Source organism: Cnephaeus nilssonii (genome assembly GCF_951640355.1).
Source record: "Cnephaeus nilssonii genome assembly, chromosome: 19".
Taxonomy (NCBI): domain Eukaryota; kingdom Metazoa; phylum Chordata; class Mammalia; order Chiroptera; family Vespertilionidae; genus Cnephaeus; species Cnephaeus nilssonii.
In genome coordinates, this window is record NC_137090.1 from 23,077,202 (window position 1) to 23,099,395 (window position 22,194).

A 22,194-nucleotide genomic window follows, 5' to 3' on the forward strand; every position below is an offset into this window, starting at 1 on the left:
AAGAATATGTAACCCCTCTCCCCACTTTTGTTTTAGATAGAAGAAGAAAAGATACACACCAGGACATTTGTCTGGTGACAAGGGGACAGAAGACTAGAAATGGGAGCTGTTGGAAATTCTAAAAAGTAGCACTTTCTGTATATTCTTACTTTTGGTATAGATTGGAAAGAATGGCTTAATGCAGTCACTTAGTCTTTGTAAAATTCATTTTAGTTGTAGGAAAAAGAAACAAGAAGCAAATTGGCAAAAAGAAATTTCTTAGCATTTGCATTGCCCAATTCTTACTCTTTTTTTTTCTTATTCTATCTTTAAACATCAGATCCTAATACTGATAGTGATTTACCTACACTTCTAGTTAATAATTAGACCTTGAGAGACATTCTGTGTCATGCCTAATGGAATATATGGGGTCTGATGAGAAAGTTTTCTGTTTTGACTAATAAATTTTAACCCAAATGGCCAAGCCTAGTGAAATATTATAGCCTTTGAAATATTTTAGAACTTGTGCTGAGAAAACAGTGTTACTTTTTTATTCAGTGAATGAATTTATTTATCATCCTTTCCAAATCACACGCCTTAGCTCTAGCTTCGGGGGTTGGGGCGGGGGCTGAATCAGACACTGGAAAAACTAATCAAATCCTTAAAGACCAAGGGCAGTGAGGCAGTTAGGCTGACTTTTTCAATAATAGCCTCTAGCTATTCATTTTCTTATTTTAGTAACCAAAGGTGGGTTATTTGTTACTTCAGTATTAAGATACATTTGGATTTGCCGAAACCGGTTTGGCTCAGTGGATAGAGCGTCGGCCTGTGGACTGAAAGGTCCCAGGTTCGATTCCGGTCAAGGGCATGTACCTTCGTTGCGGGCACATCCCCAGTAGGGGGTGTGCATGAGGCAGCTGATCGATCTTTCTCTCTCATCGATGTTTCTAACTCTCTATCCCTCTCCCTTCCTCTCTGTAAAAAATCAATAAAATATATTTTTTAAAAAAGAAAAAAAAAGATACATTTGGATTTTATTCTCACATCTCGATTTCCCTCCATTCTTCCCTATATAATTTTTCTTGTAATTATTGTATTTGCCATTGCAGGAGTTGGATGCTTTTTATCCTTGATCACAAGATCTAAAAGACTGCTTGCTACCCCTTTCATTTTAGAAATATTGTTGAGTAATCACTATGTGCAAGGTAGTATGCAGAGTACTATGGGGGTAAGAATTTGGGTCAGACTATTCCCTGCCCTCAAGAAGTTTACAGCCAAGCAAAAGAGATGACATAAACATAAACAACCAGAAGGCTTGGTGAGGGGATAGTGAAGAATTCAGAAGAGGGAGAAATTAATAACAGTTTGGCAGAATTAGAGAATGTTGCAGGGAGGAGGAAATGGTATTTGATCTAGGTCTTCAAAGAAGGATAGATAGGATTTTAGTTAGGATGAGATTGAGAGGGAGGGCCTCTGGGTGGAAGGAACTTGTGATCAGAGTATGAAGGAGGTAGTAGCAAGTCATGGAAAGGGAATAGACATTAGTTGTTCAAATAGAAGTTGATAATGGAGAAGATCACTTTTGCTCCAATTTATCATGGTCTAGTTTGGAAAAGTCCTGAAAATAATAGCATATTTTTCAAGTATTGACTTACTATTTTTGTATTTTCTTTTTTTCCATTCTGCTTTTCCTTTATTTCACATCTTATTTTTAATCTACTATTGAAAATCAGTAGAAAGGAAAAATAGAATTATTGTGCTTGTTCATTGTTAGCAGCTGTAGTGATTTAGCTATGAAGGTGAATTTTGTTTTTTGTTGTTGTCTTTTTGTCCTAAATGGGATTTTGGAATTACAAGTATTGTTATCTGGGGCTGAAAATATTTCTATTTATCAAATACTTATATTTTTGTTAAATGCTTTACTTTTATCATTGTTTAAAATCCCAAATCAACTTTATAAGGTACAATTATTGCTACTTTATAGATGAGGAAACTGAGTCTCAGAAGTGCAACAACTTGTCCCAAATCACACAGGTACTAGGGGGCATAGCTGGAATTCAAAACCCAGATATGTCAGACTCCAAAACCACGGCATTATTCTGACTTGTTGGTAGATATTCACAGTTATATTGAACTGTGCAGCACACATACACATGCAATTAAAAACTCCTATCTGGAAGCATTAGATCTTAGGAAATGGGAGATGGAAACCTGTGACTGTGATTTGACAAAGCTATTTTATAGATGAAATATATTTAAATAGGAAACACTATATTGAAATTGATGCAGATCTTTATATTACAAGAATGTCAAGACACCTTTCTTGCAGTAAAAAGGACCAACTCAGAGATACCATAGAAAGGGCAAGGGTATGAGTGGTGGTTAGAGAAAGCAAAAACAAACCAACTTTTTCCTTTGGGAAATGAGACTCAAGAGGAAGGATAGATCTACATTATTTTAACAGTAAAAGAATGAGAAATGTTTTAATATCTTTTCATTCAGTTGCATTAAATAGTTTTTTTTTCTTTTGTTTTTTTTTTTAAATACATTTTTATTGATTTCAGAAAGGAAGGGGAAGGGAGAGAGAGATAGAAACATCAATGAAGAGAGAGAATCATTGATTGGCTGCCACCTGCATGCCCCACACTGGGTACTGAGCCTGCAACCCAGGCATGTGCCCTTGACTGGAATCAAACTTGGGACCCTTCATTCCACAGGCTGATGCTCTATCCACTGAGCCACGCAGGCTGGGCAGTTTTTTGTTTTTTAATCCTCACCTAAGGATATGGTTTTATTGATTTTGGGGGGAAGGAGAATGGGGAGAGAGAGAAAAAAAAACATTGATGTGAGAGAGAAACATTGATCAGTTGCGTCCCATACGCACCCTGAATGGAGATCAAACCCACAACCTTTTGGTGTACGGACTACACTACACTCCAACTGAGCCACCTGGCCAGGGCTGATTTTGTAGTAAAGTAAACAAATATTTTATCTTTTTCCCCCAGAAATAATCCCCCTCCCACCCCCGCTGTGTGTATATTTTATTACATTTTTTATTGATTTCAGAGAGGCAGGGAGAGGGAGAGAGAGACAGAAACATCAATGATGAGAGAGAATCGTCTATTGGCTAACTCCTGCACACCTCACACCAGGGATTGAGCTCACAACCCAAAAACATAGTGTGTTTGTGTGGGGAGGGGTGCATATAAGAAAGGTTTCCCTGAGGAAGAGATGATTAAGCTGAAATTTAATGAATGAGTAGAGAAGGAGTAGGACATAAGCAGGTAAAAGGTTAGGGATGCATGTTCCAGGCAGTGTGTGTACACAAAAGGACTCTGTGGTGGGAGTGAGCCTGGGAGCATTTCAGGTATACAGCAAACACTGTTGGGATTGGAGTGTGGAGGTGGAAGGCTAGACTGGAGAGGTAGATAAAGGGCCAGACTATGTTGGGCCTTAGGCTGTAATAAGAATTTTATCTTCTGGCATATTTACATTTTTAAAATATTACTCTCACTATAATGAGGAGAGCAAAATGGAGGAGGGGAAAGAGTACATTTTACTAAGGAAATTATACTAATGCATGTGAAATCATGTCTGTTTTATTCTTCATTATTTTCCTAATGTGCTTAATAAGTATTTATGGAATAAATGAAGAAAATAAAGCCTCCCCGGCCGGGGCGGCTCAGTGGTTGAGTGTCGACCTATGAACCAATGGAGATCAAACCCACAACGGTTCGATTCCCGATCAGGGCACATACCCAGGTTGCGGGCTTGATCCCCAGTGTGGGGTGTGCAGGAGGCAGCCAATCAATGATTCTCTGTCATTATTGATATTTCTCTCTCTCGCCCTCTCCCTTTCTCTCTGAAATCAATAAAAATATTTTATTAAAAGAAAGTAATAGCCTGTACAGGCATTGGAGATAGAGAAAAATGGACAGATTCCTGAATTAGTGGATCATATATATAAGACTTGGAGATAGATTAGATATTGAGCATAAGGAAAAGGAATTCCAGGGATAACTCTTAGGTTATTGAAGCCTTGAGAATAGAATGAAACTCGGGGGAAGCATTGGAGTGAGAAGAAAAAAGGCTTGGAACTGACACTTGAGGAATGTTAGTATTTAATGTTTGAATGTGGAGTAAAGCAAAGGAGGTGCCTCAAAGATTCTAAGAAAAGTGTTTTAGGAAGGTGAGAATGTCTAGTGTAACTTGCTGCTTCAAGAAGTCTGGTAAGATGAGTAAAGACAGATGTCCATTAGATATGGATATCTGGAATTCTTGACATACGTTGTTTCAGTATAATAATGGAGGTAGAAATATTATGACAGTATAGAGTTGGTTGAGGAATGAATAGGCAATGTAGAAAGGAAACAGAAAAAAGTTACCCACGAGGAGTGGATCATTTTGTGGCAATTTTATACTATAGGCATGTATAGTAATTCCTTCCCAGCTATTTGAAATTATAGTATATGTGGATTTATTTTTTGTACACTTCAAATAGAGTATATAGAAATTGCATATGGCTCCTTTTGGGGATAATTTGAAAGACTGGAGAGCTGAGAACAGAAAAAAAATGGTGATAAAGTAGAAGGCAGAGCAGAAATAGATATATTTTCACTAAGAATTCTTATGGGAACTAGAGAGGAAGCTGAGGGAAGAGTAAATCCAGGCCTTGTGAGTCTGCTTTTTGTTATCTTTCAATGACAGAGGGACAGAAACACATATAAGAGGCTTTGACTTCACTTCTTTCATATGCTCTCTATGTATTGGGGAGAGAGTTTGAGAAATCCTGACTCAGCAAGGTTAAGTAAGTTAAATAGAGGGTTGCCTCAAGCTTTTTTCCATCTCATGCATCTGTGGCTATGAGCCAGGGAAGCCTGAGAGGTATGAATCAATAATTATGGGTCGCAAATTCAGAAAGCCAGGGAATATGTGGCCATAAAAACAAATGCTTTAAAAATTATTTGGGTTTTTGCCCTAACTGGTTTGGCTCAGTGGATAGAGTGTTGGCCTGCGGACTGAAAGGTCCCAGGTTCGATTCTGGTCAAGGGCATGTGCCTTGGTTGCGGGCACATCCCCAGTAGGAGGTGTGCAGGAGGCAGCTGATTGATGTTTCTCTCCCATCGATGTTTCTGACTCTCTATACCTCTCCCTTCCTCTGTAAAAAATCAATAAAATATATTTTAAAAAATTATAAAAATAAAAATTATTTGGGTTTTAGACAAGAGTGCCAAAACAATTCAAAGAATAGTTTTTCAGCAAATGGTGCAATTGGATATCCACATGCAAAAGAATGAGATTGGACCCCTACCTCACACCATGCACAGAAGTTAACTCAAAATGGATTATAGATCTATATATAAGAGCTAGAACTATAAAATGCTTAGAAGAAAACTTAGGAGTAAATGGTTAGGCAGTGGTGTCTTAGATAGAACACCAGAAGCACAAATGACATGAAAAAAATGGGACTACATCAAAATTAAAAACTTTTCTACTGCAGATGATGCCATCAAGAAAGTGGAAAGACAACCCACAAAATGGGAGTTGATAAGGGACTGATATCTAGAATATATAAAGTACTCTTATAACTCAACAATAAAAAGACAACCTAAAATTAATTAAAGAATGGGCAAAGCATCTGAATAGACATTTCTTCAAAGAAGATATACAAATGGCCAATAAGCACAGGAAGATACTCAACCTCACTAGCTATCAGGGAAATGCAATTCAAAACCATAGAAAGATGAGATAATACTTTACACTCACTAGGATGGCTATCATCAAAAAGTAAGATAATAACAAGTGCTGGAAAGGATATAGAAAAATTGGACCTCTCAAACATTGCTGGGAACGCTAAGTCAGGCAGCTACTTTGGAAAACAGGCAGTTCCTCAAAATTTTAAACATAGAGTAACTGTGTGACCTAGCAATTTCATTGTAGGTATAGAGAAATGAAAGCATATATTTGCACAAAAATTTGTAATGACTGTTTATAGCAGCATCTCTTTATATAAAAGCCTAGTATGCAAAGGAAGTCCCCAGCAGGCAGCCAGCAGCCGGGGAAGGGAGGCCCCAGCCTGCAGCCGGAAGGCCCCAATTGGCCTTGATCACTAACCAGGCCTAGGGACCCTACCCATGCACGAATTTTGTGCACCGGGCCTCTAGTTATTCATAATAGTCACAAAATGGAAACAACTAAAATGTCCTTCAATGGATGAATGGTTAAACAAAATATGATGTATCCATACAATGGAATATTACTCAGCCATAAAAAGGAATGAAGTACTGACACATGCTACAATATGGATGAACCTTTGAAACATGTTAAGTGAAAGAAGTCAGTCATAAAAGGACATATATTGTATGATCCCATTTATATGAAACTAGGGGCCCAGTGCACAAATTTGTGCACCTTGAAAGGAACTGTGGGCTGCGAGGTTGCGGTGGGCACAGGGGCACGTCTCCGCCCATCCTCTGTGCCCCTGCCTGGCCCCGCCCACCACTACTCCTGGTCCCCTGTTAGCTGGCAGCCCCGCTCCCGCCGCCGCTGCTCCCACGTGCTGATGGCGCTGGCCCCGCTCGCACCCGCTGACGGCGTGGAGCTATTGGGGCCTGTGCCAGCAGCGGGTGCAAGTGGGGCTGGCACCAGTAGTGGGTGTGAGCAGCGACTGCTGTCCCAATCGCCCCTCAGGAGCAGGGGGAGGTGGAGAAGCCCTCAGGGACGATCAGGGCTGGTAGCCACCACTTGCACCCACTGACGGCGCCGAGCGATCAGGACTGGTGCCGGGTGCTGGCAGCAGGTGTGAGTGGCGGCTCCAACACTGGCTGTGGGTGCGAGCGGGGCCATCACTGGCAGCGGGTGTGAGAGGCAGCTCCGGCGCCAGCAGTGGGTGCAAGCGGGGCCGGCACCGGCAGTGGGTGCGAGTGGGGCCAGTGCTGGCAGCAGGTGCAAGCACCGGGTGGGACCACATGGCGCGGTAGTAAAGAATTTCCAGTAACCACTACAGGCTCACCCTGATCACAGCCACTGGCCTTGGTCTGGCGCCCCCGCTCACCTGCTCCACCATCCCACTGCGGCCAACGCCCACCATGTTCTGCACTCTGCCGCCTACTGCCAATGCTCACCATGTTCCGTGTGCCCCCCCTCCCCCCAGTGGTCAGCACATGTCATAGTGACCAGTTGTTCAGTTGTTCCGCCGTTGGGCCTATTTGTATATTAGGGTTTTATATATATAGATAGATGTCTAGAATGGTCATGTCATAAAGACAGAAAGATTAGTGGTTGCTTAAGGCTATGAGAATATATGGCTGGGGTGTCCTGGGGATGACAGCTAATAAATATGGGGTAGGGATGAAAATGTAAAAAATGAAATGTGGTGATTGCATAACTCTGAACTTACTAAAATATACTATATACATTTTTAATGGATGAATGGAAGTGAATTATATCTCAGAGCTGTTAACAATTATTTGTATTATCTGCAACAAATAAAAATAAATGTTCATCAGTACTATTTCTAGTATATTGCCATGTTTAGAAAACAGAAAAATATTCTAAGGGTTTTAATCTGTATTTTCTAAATCCTCCTGCTCTTTTTCCCCCTTGTAGGAATTGTAAAATTTCTCAGTGTGAATTTGCAGACTGGGAAGATTTTTCAGAAACATCTATATCTTTTCTCTGGGCATTGCTGAATTAATACTGACATATTCTTCTTGGCTTCTCCATTGCCTAAGAAATGGTATAATAGTAGGGTGCTAAGAAGTCCTGGAGGGTAAAAACTTCCCATACTTTTATTTATTTTCCTAATTACTTGCATATTTAAAAATAATATATACTACTGTTGATATGTCAATTTTAGTCATTTATCAAATCATTTCTTGATTTTTGGTAGTGAGGCCCTAGCTCTCCTATATGAGACTCTCCTAGCTCTCCTATAACTCCCTCCACACTTCAGTTTTCCATTCTCCATGTACATTGTCAAGAGTTTTGTGAAAACAAGTGAGTGTTATGACTAAAAAATGTTCACAAGTAATAGAATGTGATTACATTTCCTCACAAATTTGTTTTCTAGAGCTAATACTACCTGTTTTAAAACAATCTGCTTTGTTTCCTGTTTATCTCTTGGTATTTTCCCCCCACTTACTCAAAATGCCTCAAGTATATAAAATAACCTATTACTTTCCCCCTCCTCCTGTCTTTTCCCCAGAGACCTTCCTCCAGAGTTCCCTGGACTCTGTTCCTTCTGGAACGGCTGCTCCCTGGGCCACTGTCATCCGTGGTCTTGCCTTAGCTTTTTTCCTGAGTTAGACCTGTTTCTGAACATCTTATTCTTTTTCTTTCTTGCTGTATGCTCTCTTTTTACTGAAGCACAACTTCCTGTGAAAGGAGTATGTGGAGAATAAATTGTTGAGGCCCTGCATGTGTGAAAATGTCTTATGTAACTCTCATACTTGGTTAACACTTTGGCTGTGTATGGAATTTGAGGTTGAAAGTCATTTTCCTTAGAATTTTGAAGGCATTGCTCAGCTGTCCTCTGGTATCTGCTGTTGCTATTGAGATGTCTAATCACATTTAGATTTTCATTGCTTAAATGACTATATAATTTATTGTCAAAACTGGGACACTTGAGGTGCTTGCCTTGAAAGAATACCAAGATAGCAGCATAAACCTGGACTCTCTGGGGTAAACTGGGACATGTGGTCACCCTCTTTAATATGTGACCTGTTTTTCTCTAGTCATTTAGGATCTTCTCTTCGCTTCTTGTGTTCCACATTTCACGATGATGTGTCTTGGGAAAATCTTTTTTCATTCATTGTACTAGATCTTTGTAGGTTCATTCCTGTCCTTCAATTTTGGGAAATTTTCATTATTTCTTAAATAAATGTTCTCCCAGCCTTTGTTAGTTAGATATTTGACATTCTGGATTGTCTTCCAGATTTTTTTCCCTCCCAAATAAGTAAGGGGATATTATCTTTTCACCTCTTGGTTTTGTATCTGAAAGATTTTTGTATATTTATCTTCCAGTCATTCTGTTGAAATTGAATTTTTCTGTTTGTATTTAATTTCTTGTTTTACTTTTTTCCTAAGCATCCTGTTCTTATGGAAGTGTATTTTTTCCCCTCCCTCCTTTCTTCCCGCCCCCCCCCCCAATTGCTTTCTTGAGTCCCCCCTTTTTTTTCCTGTTTGTTTTGGTCTATGTCTGAGGCTTTCTTCAGATGCTGATGATCCTTAACTGTCTCTTCATATTTAAGAGGAAGGCATTCAAAAATACCTCTGAAAACTGATCATAGCTTTTTGGCTCCTTTATAATTGTGCTGTGAACTCACCTCTTTTGGTTGGAATATTCTCAAATGTCAGAACTTGGACATTATTTTCTGGGGAGGGAGAACATGGATCAGCCCTGCAGTCTCTCCAGAAAAGACTCCTCCTCTGCTCTGCTGCCTAGATGGTTAATATGTGGGTGCTAACCTTCTGTGCCTAGGGTATGGGAAGGAAGCCGAAGGGCCCAGAGAGGAGCACAGTGCCTTTCCCTTCTGCCTCATCCCAGCCTTCAGTGCCTTCTATTTCTCTGTCTGGAGCTTCAGTGGCTCACTTTTTCCAGAGAATAAAACTTCCTTACCGCGCCCCCTCCCCCCCCCCCCCCCCCCCCCCCGCCTCCAGTGAGAGGAAGTGGTGAGGGGGTAAATGGAGAGGGCTCAGTAGTTCTGCCCCCCTCCCCTTCTCCACCTTTCATGGTAACTGCCACTCCAAGAGCTCGTCCTCCCTAGGCTTCTGTCAGCCTAATTAGCTCCACCCCCACCTTATTCCCTCTGGGTACTTGAGTGATAACTTCCTTTTACTCCTCCATCTCCTGACTGTCTTTGAAAAATTTATGAAAATCTGCTCTCATTAGCTCTCCCTTTCTCTTCTTTCTTGTGGGTTAATACATTTATTTTATTCCTCTACTGTCTTTTAGAGGCTTGAGAAGGGAGAAGAAATAAACTAATGTGTTCAATCTGCCATTTTTAACTGATTCTGGCATACATTTTTCTAGGGAAAGTATTATAAATGCTGATTAGATGCTGCATAATACTAGCAATGCTATTCCTCATGTATGTTGTTATGGGTTAAATAGGCTTCTATGGGCTGACCTGGAAACCTAACTATGATTTTCCCCTAGAACTCGAGAAACAATCCAGCTTTTCTGAGTTGACTCTCTGGAGGAATTATAACAGGCTAGAACAAAAATATTTCACACATCGCTCCATTTCCCGAGTCACATAGAAAAGTACAAATATTGTGTCATCATTGCCAAAATTAAAAGCTCCAATAACTGTAACCAAAACCTGAATTTTAATGGAAAAGTTTGTTCATAAAGTTCAGCTTATAAAAATTGAACTGAGAAGCAAAATTGAATTCTTCAGCAATATCCCTAAAGCTTCGTTTTTTTCTGCAACTTTTCTGAAAGCAGTTTTCCTAATTAAATTTAAATCCAGTGATAGTAATAGCTGTGGGAAATAGTAATAGCCATGGGAATAGTTTACTTGTATTTTCTTGCTACTTTTTTATTACTACTGTACACACAACAGGATCTTTTGAAATATTGGGTTGAATAAACAAGACAGCCAGATAGACCAAGAAAACTATTTTCCTAATCACGAATGACTAAGAATAGCCATGCAAGGCACTTGGGTAGTGAAAATGCAAACCAGCATATGTAAAGTACCCAGAGTGCTGGAAAGTAAACACTGCACCAACCTGGTGTTTGGATTGCAGAGGCCACTGCAAGTGTAATGGATCCACTGCAGTTGTGCGGCTCCTGTTTTCAGCCTCTGGGAAGGACATATGGGGCTTTCTTCCAGAGGATCACCCCTTTTGTGCTGGGGCAGCCTTCCATGAGCACTTGCTCCCAGTGGCCATGACAGCTCCAGTCTCAAGGGATCAGAGCTGATTAGGAAAAGCAGGAACGGTTGTAATTTCTTATGTGGCTGGAACAAGGTAAGGGCAGTGAGATGCAGTCATTCCATTATATATATTTTTTCTTTCTCTTCTTTTTCTTCTTCTTCTTTATCTAAAAAAATTTTATTTTTATTTTTTTTATTACTAACCTCTCCGTCTTCTCCCTCCCAACCTTGCTTTTGACAACATATTGACTAGGGACCAGAAGCCCATTTTTGCTTAGCCTTAAGGGCAGCTGTTTACAGAGTAGCAGTGTTACAGAGGTTTACTATGTCGTATGTCTGTGTAACACTGGATTTGGATCTTGTATTTAGCTGCCAGAAGTGACTGTGATGAAGTAGGAGAGATAAACTGATAGATTGGCTGCCAGAAAGGTGTTGGGAATCAATCAGATAAACAGGGTAGAGAAATAGCTTGCTGTTTTCTAGTGATAATAAACCAGTGGCCTCTGGTCCCCGCATTTTAAACGTAATTGCTATAGTATTAGTGTCTAAAATAAGCAAATGAAAAAACATTACAGGCAGTTCTTTAATTGCAATTGAGATATCCTTTTCCCTTTTGGAAATTAATATTTTTATAAATTTGTTTTATTTCTTCCAGTGCCTACTTACACAAATGAAATTGAGAGCATGAACTACTTTCATAGGAATTTATTCCTCCTCCTCTATTCTCCCACAGACTTCAGTTATTTAACTTGGTGAAATATCTATATTGCTGCCATGCCTCTATGAAGCAATTACTTATTATTGTGAAGAAACAAGTTTTATAATCAAACCAGTATTATTGACAGATGATTAGCAGGAACTAGTTTATTTTGGTGTCTCCCCTTAGATTTCTCATAGAAGATTTTTGGAATTTTAATCTCTGTTCCAATTCCCCTGCATACTTATAGCGTTTGTATAGGAGAGATGATATGCAGTTTTATTATTGTAATTTAAAATTCTCCTCCTTCAATGTTTACCTTTTAAATCCATTGCTTCTCTTTACCTAGGACTTTAAGACCCAGTGCAAATGGTCAGGTCTGTGTAAAAGATACAGATGTAGACTGATTGCATGCAGTGGACTACCCAGGATTAAGAGGAGAGTAGAAGAGTAGGATAGAGTTCCTATGAAGTTAATTGTATAGGATGAGAGACCGGTTTTCTGTGTTGTATTTGTAATGCGCACATATGTCTTTCTTTAGGTTCCCTCTTAAAATTATTGTGGCTGTGAATGTGTTGGTGTCATATACGGTTAAATCACTTAATAGTTAGCAGGGTAGAGTACTAGCTATGGAAAGCAAGAGAATGAAGTCCACACCTTTAATTATATATAATAAAGGCTTTTGCCTGAGGAAGTCCTTCCTGACTGCTGGAGATTATAGGTCAGAAGTTAACTATGTACCACGATCCTATTGGTGAGAAGCTGATGCATCTTCCTTTTTGCCACATAGCCCTTCCCACCTGACCTTTTAAAGATTCTCCATTGATATCGATGAGGTGGACAAAACTAATCATAAAAACAATGAAGGGGATGTTGCAGATTCATTGATCCATTTGAAATGAACTGCAGTACAATAAGTCTTCCAAATGGACTTCTCTGTTCTCAGCTATTGCTCTAGCCACCTTTTTAAGGGTATATAAATATGAAAGGGTTAATAGGAATTCAGTCATGCTCTTGCCATTGGGTTGTCCCTTATTGATTGTAGTTTTAGAGATGTTGCTATGCCATTCAAAACTCCTACGGTGCCCTTTTAAAGTTAGTTGGTGCTGGGAGATAATAAATAAACCAGTTGCTTTATTTTTCCCCCTAGCTCCTTCGAGAACTCATAGAACGGAAGACCAGCTCATTGGATCCCAATGATCAGGTGGCCATGGGAAGGTAATTTAGATACAGCTTTCTGTTTATGCAAGCAGCCTACATAATAGTTTCTCCCTTTGATTTCCTTTAATTCTGCCTCCAAGGTAATGATTGGCCCTATGATTATAAAAGTTGAGTAAGATTATAAGAGCTAGAAAGACAAAGTGATGGAAACCCTAATTGTTTACCCTACATTCCCTTATGTGCAGTTTGAATAAGAGATTATAAATATGTATTTGTTCTAGGGTTTGTTTTTCAAAATCAATCTTATGCTCTATGCTCTCTGATTTGGATTGTGACTGTATCTGTATCAATCTCTGACCAGTGGATAAAAAGAAACCCCAAATGTGTGCTCTCAGCTGTCAGATGTGGCACTGTGTACAACAGGTTCCTTGCTGGTAGTTGAATCTGCTTTGTTAGAGTCTGCCCTAATTTAGACCTCCACCCCTCAGTAAAAGCTTCAGCACAATTAGAAATGGAACGTGGCAGCATTACCCAGATGTCAGGGGAGAATGCAAAGTAGTGAAGGAAGGCTCTTGTGTGTATGCTTCATCCTGTGGTTGGAAAATAAAAAGGGCATTTAGAGTGCTACCTAATGAATAGTGTACATTTAAATAGCCATGAGCCATAATTTGCAAAAGCCTGAAAGGAAACAAAAGCTGCAAGTGCCAGAGTAGATTCTGTACAGAGAAACATTTGGAGAATGCAAAGAAAAATTTGTGTTGATGAAATAATTTTGAGTAAAACATTATTTGAATTTTAGGATAGGATGTTGTTGGTATTTTGTGTCTCCCTGGAATGTTATAGAGAGCTGTTCACTATAAATTTAATGTGATAGCGTAAATTGTATTTAAGTGGTGATTATATTGTACATTTATCTCACTTTACAATAAAATAGATTATGGTAATTAAGATTATATTAAGATTACAGTAATTGGATTTCCCTAGGTTTTTTTTTTTCCCCCCGATGTTGAATTTTCATTGTATAAATCAGGTAAGATGACGAGCTGCTACTGTTTCTCCTTCTTGGTTTTTCCCCATTTGTTCATATGAGCAATTTATGAAGATTTTTTTTAGCCCAGTATCTTTTATTTGAAAAATTAATTCCTTTTCATCAAAAATTATTGTAGAAAATGTAAATCTTGTTTGGATCCTGACTCAAACAAACTGTAAAATTGAGACAATCTGGAAAATTTGAAGACTGACTGAATATTTGATAGTAAGGAATTATTGTTAACTTTTTTTAGGTGTGACAGTGGTATTGAGCTTATACTGGGGAGAGGGAAGGAGAGCCCTTACCTTTTAGCAACACATTCTGAAATATCACAAATTAAATAAAAAATAGTAAAGTTACTGTAAAACTGGTATCAGTAGTGGATAATAATTTTAGAAATTAGCAAAAATTGGAAAGCACAAGAAAAAGCAGTTGGGTATTAACAAAGGCAAAATTAGATTTAAAGAATTCATGTGTTTAAACCACACCAAGATTTGCAATATTAGTAATAGAACTTGCTGCACAGCTAAAACATTAAAAGCAAACCCAAGCAGCTGTACTCAATTTGATAGGTTTTTCTACAGACTGGTAGATTTATTTAGTGCTTGTCACAGCAGTTCCAAATACTAAGGAGCATTGTTAACCAAATTTGCTGTAGAATTTCCCAGCTGCCATTTGTTTTTTTACCATTGCACAAATCCTCTTCAATTGATTAGTCACTTTGGCCCCAGACTATCTTGAGGAACTTCATGTAGGTTGATGATTTCTTTCTGCAGGGTTGTTAGTGGGAAAAATTCCAATTTGTCAATATGTATAACTATTTCTGTTAGTGATGATGCATAACATTGCTTGTGAATTTCCCAGGCAGTGGCTTGCAATCCAGAAGTTACGAAGCAAAATCCACAAGAAAGTAGATAGGAAAGCCAGCAAAGGACGGAAACTTCGGTGAGTTACTTTTCAGAAAAAATTTGAACATATTATGTTAATATCTCTCTTCTCTTGCATTTTTGCCTATTTATGCCATTTTACTATTTCTTCTGGTGATTCTGTTTTTAAGGATTAAAAAAATAACTGAAATATTTGAGACTTTTTTCTGACCCAGTTTCCTTACTCTAAAATGGAAATAATGGTCTTATGGTTTTTTTGTTCTACTCTTGTAAATGGGCAGGTTATGTAATATCTGCATTTCTCTGAAGGAGAAATAAGTAAACAAGGCAAGATAGTTGAAATGTCTTAGTTTTAAAAAGTGATTTCTGTAGAATGCTATAAAATTTTTGGTTTTTGGAGTCTTATTTAGAATAGGATTATATTGGTTCATTTCATGATGCTATACAGGTACACACTATGCTAAAAAGTTATAATTAAAGATTCCAGAGGATGTTAACAATGTGCTTAAATGAGATAAATATAATTTTTATGAGAAAGCCAAGAAATTTCTGACTATAGGAAAACTCTCAACCCTGTGATTTCTTTAAGGTGTCTTACAAATATGCAGAGAAAAAAAGGAATGAGAATAGGAGTGTTTTAAATCTATGCTTTTGGATTTAGATTCCTTGTAACTATATGTATTACATTATATCATTCACACAAAGCTTCCGTGACAAAGAAACTACTTGTAATTCAGGTGCACGTTGAAAAAAATTCTTAAACTCATTGTGTTAGGACAGTTTTAGGCAGGTGGCTAATCCCACATCCTTATTAGAGCCTGCCTGTCATTAAATTCCCTTTGGACAAATGTGGATCTATCTCATTTTTAAATACCTTCAGAGAAGCAGATTTCACAACTACTTTAATGAACCTGTTTGAGTGTTTAACAGAACTTCTCAGGAAATGCTTATTTTTCGATAACTTTACAGAAATTACCTTTTTTCACGTGTTGAAATTTCCAAATCTTCATAGTTCCCCAGGTTCGCTTTTAGAGTAGTGGTTAAGAGCATGTACTCGAGAGCCAAACTGTCAGAATTTAAATCCCAGCTTTGACATTGACTAGTAGTTACTTTGGGCAAAGCCGTTAAACTCTCTGTGTTAGTGCCTTCACCTGTAAAATGGGGGTGATAGTAGTACTGGATTGTAGGATTGCTGTGAGGATTAAGAGAGTAGGTATATGTGCTACTCTTAGAACAGTGCCAGGTACATAGTATAAATATTTGTTGCCATTATTACCATCCTTATTATGCTATTATTACTCCAAGACTGGGCCTGTCTCCTGCTCTAGTGTTCATATACTTGCTGGTTCACATGCATGCCTCTTTTGTACATGTCTCTTCTATACACGCCACCTCTGTACGGACTTGAAAAAGAAAGTTACTAATAGTACTTTATAACTGGCCAAGCTTATTCTTTAATTTTGAGATCAGATTTTTCTCCAGTATTGTGCTTTAAAAATTATAGCTGTATGAGGCAATATATGTTTTCTAGAGGGAGGAGCCCAAGATTTCAAATTAGAAGACTTGGGTTCAAATCCTGGCTCTGTCTGGCTATATAATTTTGTTTGTTCTTTATTCTCTGGGCCTCACTTTCTCACTTATTAAGTGGAGATAATAATCCCTACTTTAAAGATTTGGTTTGACATTACTTTGGTTGTAAGCCTTCCCCAACTCCATCAGTTATTCCCTTATTCTCCTCTCTGTTGTCTCATAATATCTTATACAGTGTATTAAATGCCTAGTTTGTGGGCGGATCTGTTTTCCCCATTGCACCATGAGCTTACATACAAAGGCCATGTCCAAATTAGTTAAAATTTTTTAGGTTGCAAATAAAGGAAACCTATTTAAACTAAAGCAAAAAACAACAAGATTTGGTTTGAGGATTAAAATAATGTATAAATGCCTGGTACGTAGTAAGCATTCGAAAGTGTTAGTTTCTTTTGTTTCTCTTGTGTGTATCTATTGGCATTCCTGTTGCAAATATATGCTCTTCAAAAGAATTGAGAGAGGAAAATAATGCCTTTTCTACATATTTTACTGTTACAAATTTTAAAACTATTGGGACAAGTAGCTATAGTTGTGTGCCTCTTGAGAGCAAGAATTATGCTGCTTTATTCTTTAAGACAATTCCATCCTTATTATCTGCTATAGTGCCTTATAGACATTAGTCAGCCAGAAAATGTTTTTGGATGATTATGACAATAAAATGAACATGCTCATCAGGTAATGAGAAATGGCAGTGAGTCTAAACATAACACAGATTAAGAAACATGGATGAGTGTTGGAGAAGTGAGCATGGCAAACACCTCAGGAGAACTACGGGTCTGCTGTTTTCCAAATCAAAATGAATTTATCACCCTAACTGGTTTGGCCTGCGGACTGAAGGGTCCTGGGTTTGATTCCAGCCAAGGGCACATGCCCGGGTTGCGGGCTCAGTCCCACGTGGGGGGCGTGCAGGAGGCAGCCAATCAATGATTCTCTCTCATCATTGATGTTTCTATCTCTCTCTACCTCTCCCTTCTTCTCTGAAATCAATTAAAAAAAAAAAGAAATATATTTTAAAAAATGAATTTATCAGAGTTGTTATTTATTAGGTTAAAATTTTAGAAAAAGGATTTTGTTTTAATAGCAATGCTTTTCTTATATTTATTAAACCTCATTAAACTGTTCATCAGAGGTACGTGTTACTAATATATTTCTGTGTTTGTAGCATTTTGATAGTGATTGAAATTATAAATCTCCATAAATCCAGAGGCATTTGACATCTTATTCTAACAACAGGCAAGCAGGAGATAGACATTCTTAAACAGGACTAAGCATAAAAAGATAAAAAGAGTTTTTTTAAAAGATAAGAAGGGTTTCTTTTTAAGTTCTAGGAGCCAAGTTAGGAGCTGGGGAAGACCCATTCTACCCTCAAGGGGCATGTAGTCTGGAGACATGGCAGACAATTAGCCAGTAACTGATGCTGTGTGGAAAGTGCTGTGGTAGAGATCATCCTGGTACAGGATTACCTGACTCACTCTGGGGCTGTGGTCGGCAAACTGCAGCTCGAAAGCCACATGTGGCTTTTTGGCCCCTTGAGTGTGGCTCTTCCACAAAATACCATGGCCTGGGCGAGTCTATTTTGAAGAAGTGGCGTTAGAAGAAGTTTAAGTGTAAAAAATTTGGCTCTCAAAAGAAATTTCAATCGTTGTACTGTTGATATTTGGATCTGTTGACTAATGAGTTTGCTGACCACTGCTCTGGGGGAACTCAGACTGCTCAGGGAGACTTTCTGTAAGGTGCAGCATCCACACTTCACACTGAGCAGTCTAGGAACAGTTAGCCAGTGAAAGGCCAAAAAGAATAACGTTTGCAAAAATGTGTCTTGAGAGTATAGTATACATGGCCATTTGGGGAACTGCAATTAATTTGTTTTGGGAGAGACTTAAAGTGAATGTGGAATAGGAAATGAAGCTGTATGAGTAGTGAGTGCTAGATCATAGCCAGTTGAAGAAACTTGGACTTGACTCTGTAGACTATAGTGCGTCATTTAGGACTTTAGGCAGAGGGATGTTATCACATTTCAGTTGCATTTTAGAAAGATGAAAGGAGTTAAAGGAAAGTGAGAAGGTTAGATTTCAAGAGTTTTCAGAGGGAAGCTACCAGAAGAAATCGATTTTTTGTCTTTGAGGGAGGGAGTAGATTCAGTTTTTTAATGTGCTGAGTTTAACACAACCTTGAGAAATCCAGGTGCAATGTGGGGTCCTAGCTTGGACCCTAGAAAAGAGAAAGGACATTGGAGTAAACACTGGTTAAATTTGAATAAGGTGTATAATTTAGTTGATAGTATTATACCAGTGTTAATTTCCTGATTTTGACAATTACACTATGTTTAGGTAAGTTATTAACATTACAGCAAGTTGGGTGAAATTAAACATGAATCTGTACTATATGTTTGCAGCTTTTCTATAAGTCTAAAATTATTGTAAAAAGAAAAGTAATGCATGTGGTCATGTGTTTTGGTTTTTCAGTTTTGTCATCTGTATTCACCTGGCTCTCGACCATAAACGTGAGGGATGTGGTCAGAATCAGAGAATGATCTTTATTAATAGCAATAGTGATAACTAACATTTATGAAACTCTCACTGTTGGGCCCTGCAGAGATAGAAAAAGCACAGGCTGTGATGCTAAACTGTCTAGGTTTGAAATATGACTCTTCCACTGACTGCCCTTGAGACCTGGGGCACGTAACATATCTCTGAGCTGCAATTTCCTCTTCTATGAGGAATGAAGTAAAAGTCACATCTCATAGGTTGTTGTGCAGATTAAATTAGCTAATTCGTGTAAAGTGGTCAAAGAAAACAACTTACCCAGCATTACAGAGCTAGTTCGTATCAAACAGGGATTTGAGCTAATTGGTCTGATTCCAGAGCCCATGCATATAACCTCTGGATGTTGAATTGTTTCTCTGGCAGGACCAAGTGGCCACAGCAGGCACCAGAATGACAGCTGGACTTCATTAGCATTCTGCCCTGAAAGATTAAACCAAGTGGCCCAGGCTAGATGAGAATATTATGAATACTTCCTTAAATTAGACCTCAACTAGCTATCATAACTGATACTGTGTTCTATCATTGAGCAAGTTTTGCGCTTTGTTTGTGATAGGGTTGGAAAGATAAGATTTCCAGAAATGTCGTAACAACAATGAACATTACCTTGTGGAAATATTAGTTGAAATGATAGCAGGTCAGTGGCATCAACCTGGTCAGACTGGGCATGGCACCTTCCTGGTTGGATACTGGAAAATAATTTACAAAAAAAGAAGAATATTTTGGCCTGGCCGGAGTGGCTCAGTTGGTTGAGCATTGTCCTGTGCACCAAAAGGTTGCATATTTGATTCCCAGTCAGGGCACATACCTGGGTTGAGGGTTTGATCCCTGGTTGAGGAGCATATGGAAGGCACACAGTGTTTCTCTCACATTGATCTCTCTCTCTCCCACCCCCCTTCCTCTAAGCATCTCCTTGGGTGAGGATTTAAAAAAAAAAGAATATTTTGATTTTTAGAAATAATTATAACTATTGATTATCAGTATTTTACACAGCAGTATATATAAGTGGGTTTGACTGATTTAATCAGGATCTGTAATGTAAATGAATTAAATTTTCAGGTCTTTAATAATGAGATGTCTACTGTGTTTGTCTCTGTTCTTCTGCACAAAATTACATTTATCTTTTCTTAGTATGGTTGGTAAAAGGTGTTTTAATACTAAAACATGCATTCATCCTCAGCAGTACTAAGATTAGATGAAATGCATTGCTTTAAGCACACATTACTAAATGTCTTTAATCTGATTACTTCTTAAAGCTTGTCTTTCATCATGCAGTTAATAGTTACTATATTGTATTACAGTGTAAAGGTATTCCACAGAGCAGTGCCATCCAATAAAAATATGTATTACAGCCCTAGCCAGTTTGGCTCAGTGGATATAGAGTGTCAGCCTATGAACCCAAGGGCTCTGGTTCAATTCCAATCAAGGGCACGTACCTCGGTTGCAAACTCCTCGCTGGCCTGCACCCTGGTGAGGGGGGAGGTGTGCAGAAGGCAACCAATTGATGTGTTTCTTTCACATCGATATTTCTCTGTCTTTCCCTCTCCCACTCTCTCTAGAAATCAATAGAAAAATATCCTCAGGTGAGGATTAAAACACACACACACACACACACACACATTATGTATTACATATGTAATTTTAAATGTTCCCGCAGCCACAGTGTAAAACTAAAAAGAAACAGGTGTATCTTAGATTTATAGCACATCTCAGTTCAGATAAGCCACACTTCAAGTGCTCAGTAGCCACAGGTGGCCATTAGCTACTGGATTAGACAACACAGCTATGGAGTATAGTTCATAGTCTTTGTCCAGAAAGTGACACAACCAAGAATAGTATTCATTTTTTAGATGGACACCAAACTTTGGTGAAACCTAAGATATTAAAATATATCTATTAACAGTATTTATGTTTTATACTTATATAAAAAGGTTAGGTAAATACAGGTATCCCCAAGAAATATGTACAATCTTTAACAGCTGATAGCCCAATTTTGAAAATGAAATGTATTTTAGTAAACACTGCTTTTATAATTATTCAAAGTGTGTGTATACATTTTTTTGGGACACCCTAAAGTTATACTCTTGCATATATATTTTTTTATTGATTTCAGAGAGGAAGGGAGAGGGAAAGAGAGATAGAAACATCAGTGATGAATGAGAATCATTGATTGGCTGCCTCCTGCATGTCCCCTACTGAGGATCAAGCCCACAAACCAGGCATGTGCCCTTGGGACTGTACAGTTTGCAGGCTGATGAACCTGGGTCCGTTCATTTTGTAGGCTGATGCTCTATCCACTGAGCCAAACCAGCTAGGGCTACTCTTACATATTGACATAACCTTTGGGAGGGCATTTTGTCTCAGTTTTTAATTTTAAATATGTATGACTTTCAATTCACCAGCAGTTTCACATCTCACAATTTACCCCACAGAAATATGTGAACAAACATAGAATAATTTGTATAACTCTGGAGTAATGTTTAAGGGAGTAACGTTTAGTATATTGCTAAGGACACAGTGTATCTACTTTTTGGGGGGCTGAGGTATAAATGGATCTGTGTTGAACTGTCATTTACAATGTGCTGTTACCAGACTTTTCTCCTGTAGCATTGAGGAAAAAGGGTTCTGTAGTTTTGAGTGTTACATGCCTGTCTGTGTTCTCTACTCAACTCTGGAGCCAAATGTTCTGGAGTTAGTTAGCTCATAGAACGTGCTTCCTTTTCTAGTTTAATAGTTACTAATGTTGCTGCCTGTTTCCTGCTTTATTTAGGTTTCATGTCCTTAGCAAGCTACTGAGCTTCATGGCACCTATTGACCATACCACAATGAATGATGACGCCAGGTGAGTAATAGATTAATTATGTGTCTCAAATGGCTTCATGACAGCCTGATATTGACCTGTTCTACAGCCCGTCACCCTCTCCATTTCTTCTTATCAGTTAACCATTTGTCATTGGCATCATAGCAAGGGTCCTTGTCACATCTCTTCACTTGCATAATTACTGTAAAACCAAAACAAAATTTCCATACATCTCATTGTTGCCTCTGGTGGATTTTTGTTTGATTTTGCTGTTTTGTTTTCTTTTTAACTTTAGCCACCTGCCCAGTGCACCTGAGCTCTTGTCTAGGACAGACAGGTCAGGACAGTACATGCACTTGATTTATGTTCAGGGGTTTTGTGCATATGCTGTCCTTTTAAAAATGGCTATAGAGATGTGCATTATGTTATGCGTGTTCAGGCTGCTGCTAAGGATTGTTGTTTTTTTAAAAAGTATTTTTATAAAAGAAGTATGTGCTCATTTTATAAAGCTGACACAAAATAGAAATGTATACTCATAATATTAGAATTCAGAGATAACCATTTTAAAAATAATTCCTTCTATATTTATTAGCTGGCAATCTATACTAATAAAAGAGTAATATGCTA

The 22,194-nt window shown here is 38.4% G+C and overlaps 1 protein-coding gene across 1 annotated transcript in view; it reads left to right on the forward strand.

The window, feature by feature from the left end:
• The window catches only part of AATF (apoptosis antagonizing transcription factor), a 90,744-nt gene that overhangs the window by 51,701 nt on the left and 16,849 nt on the right, over positions 1 to 22,194 (forward strand). The window contains exons 9-11 of the mRNA XM_079798431.1: positions 12,710 to 12,777; positions 14,615 to 14,695; positions 21,538 to 21,609. Coding sequence (XP_079654557.1) covers positions 12,710 to 12,777; positions 14,615 to 14,695; positions 21,538 to 21,609 — 221 coding nt within the window. The remainder of the gene's footprint in view (positions 1 to 12,709; positions 12,778 to 14,614; positions 14,696 to 21,537; positions 21,610 to 22,194) is intronic.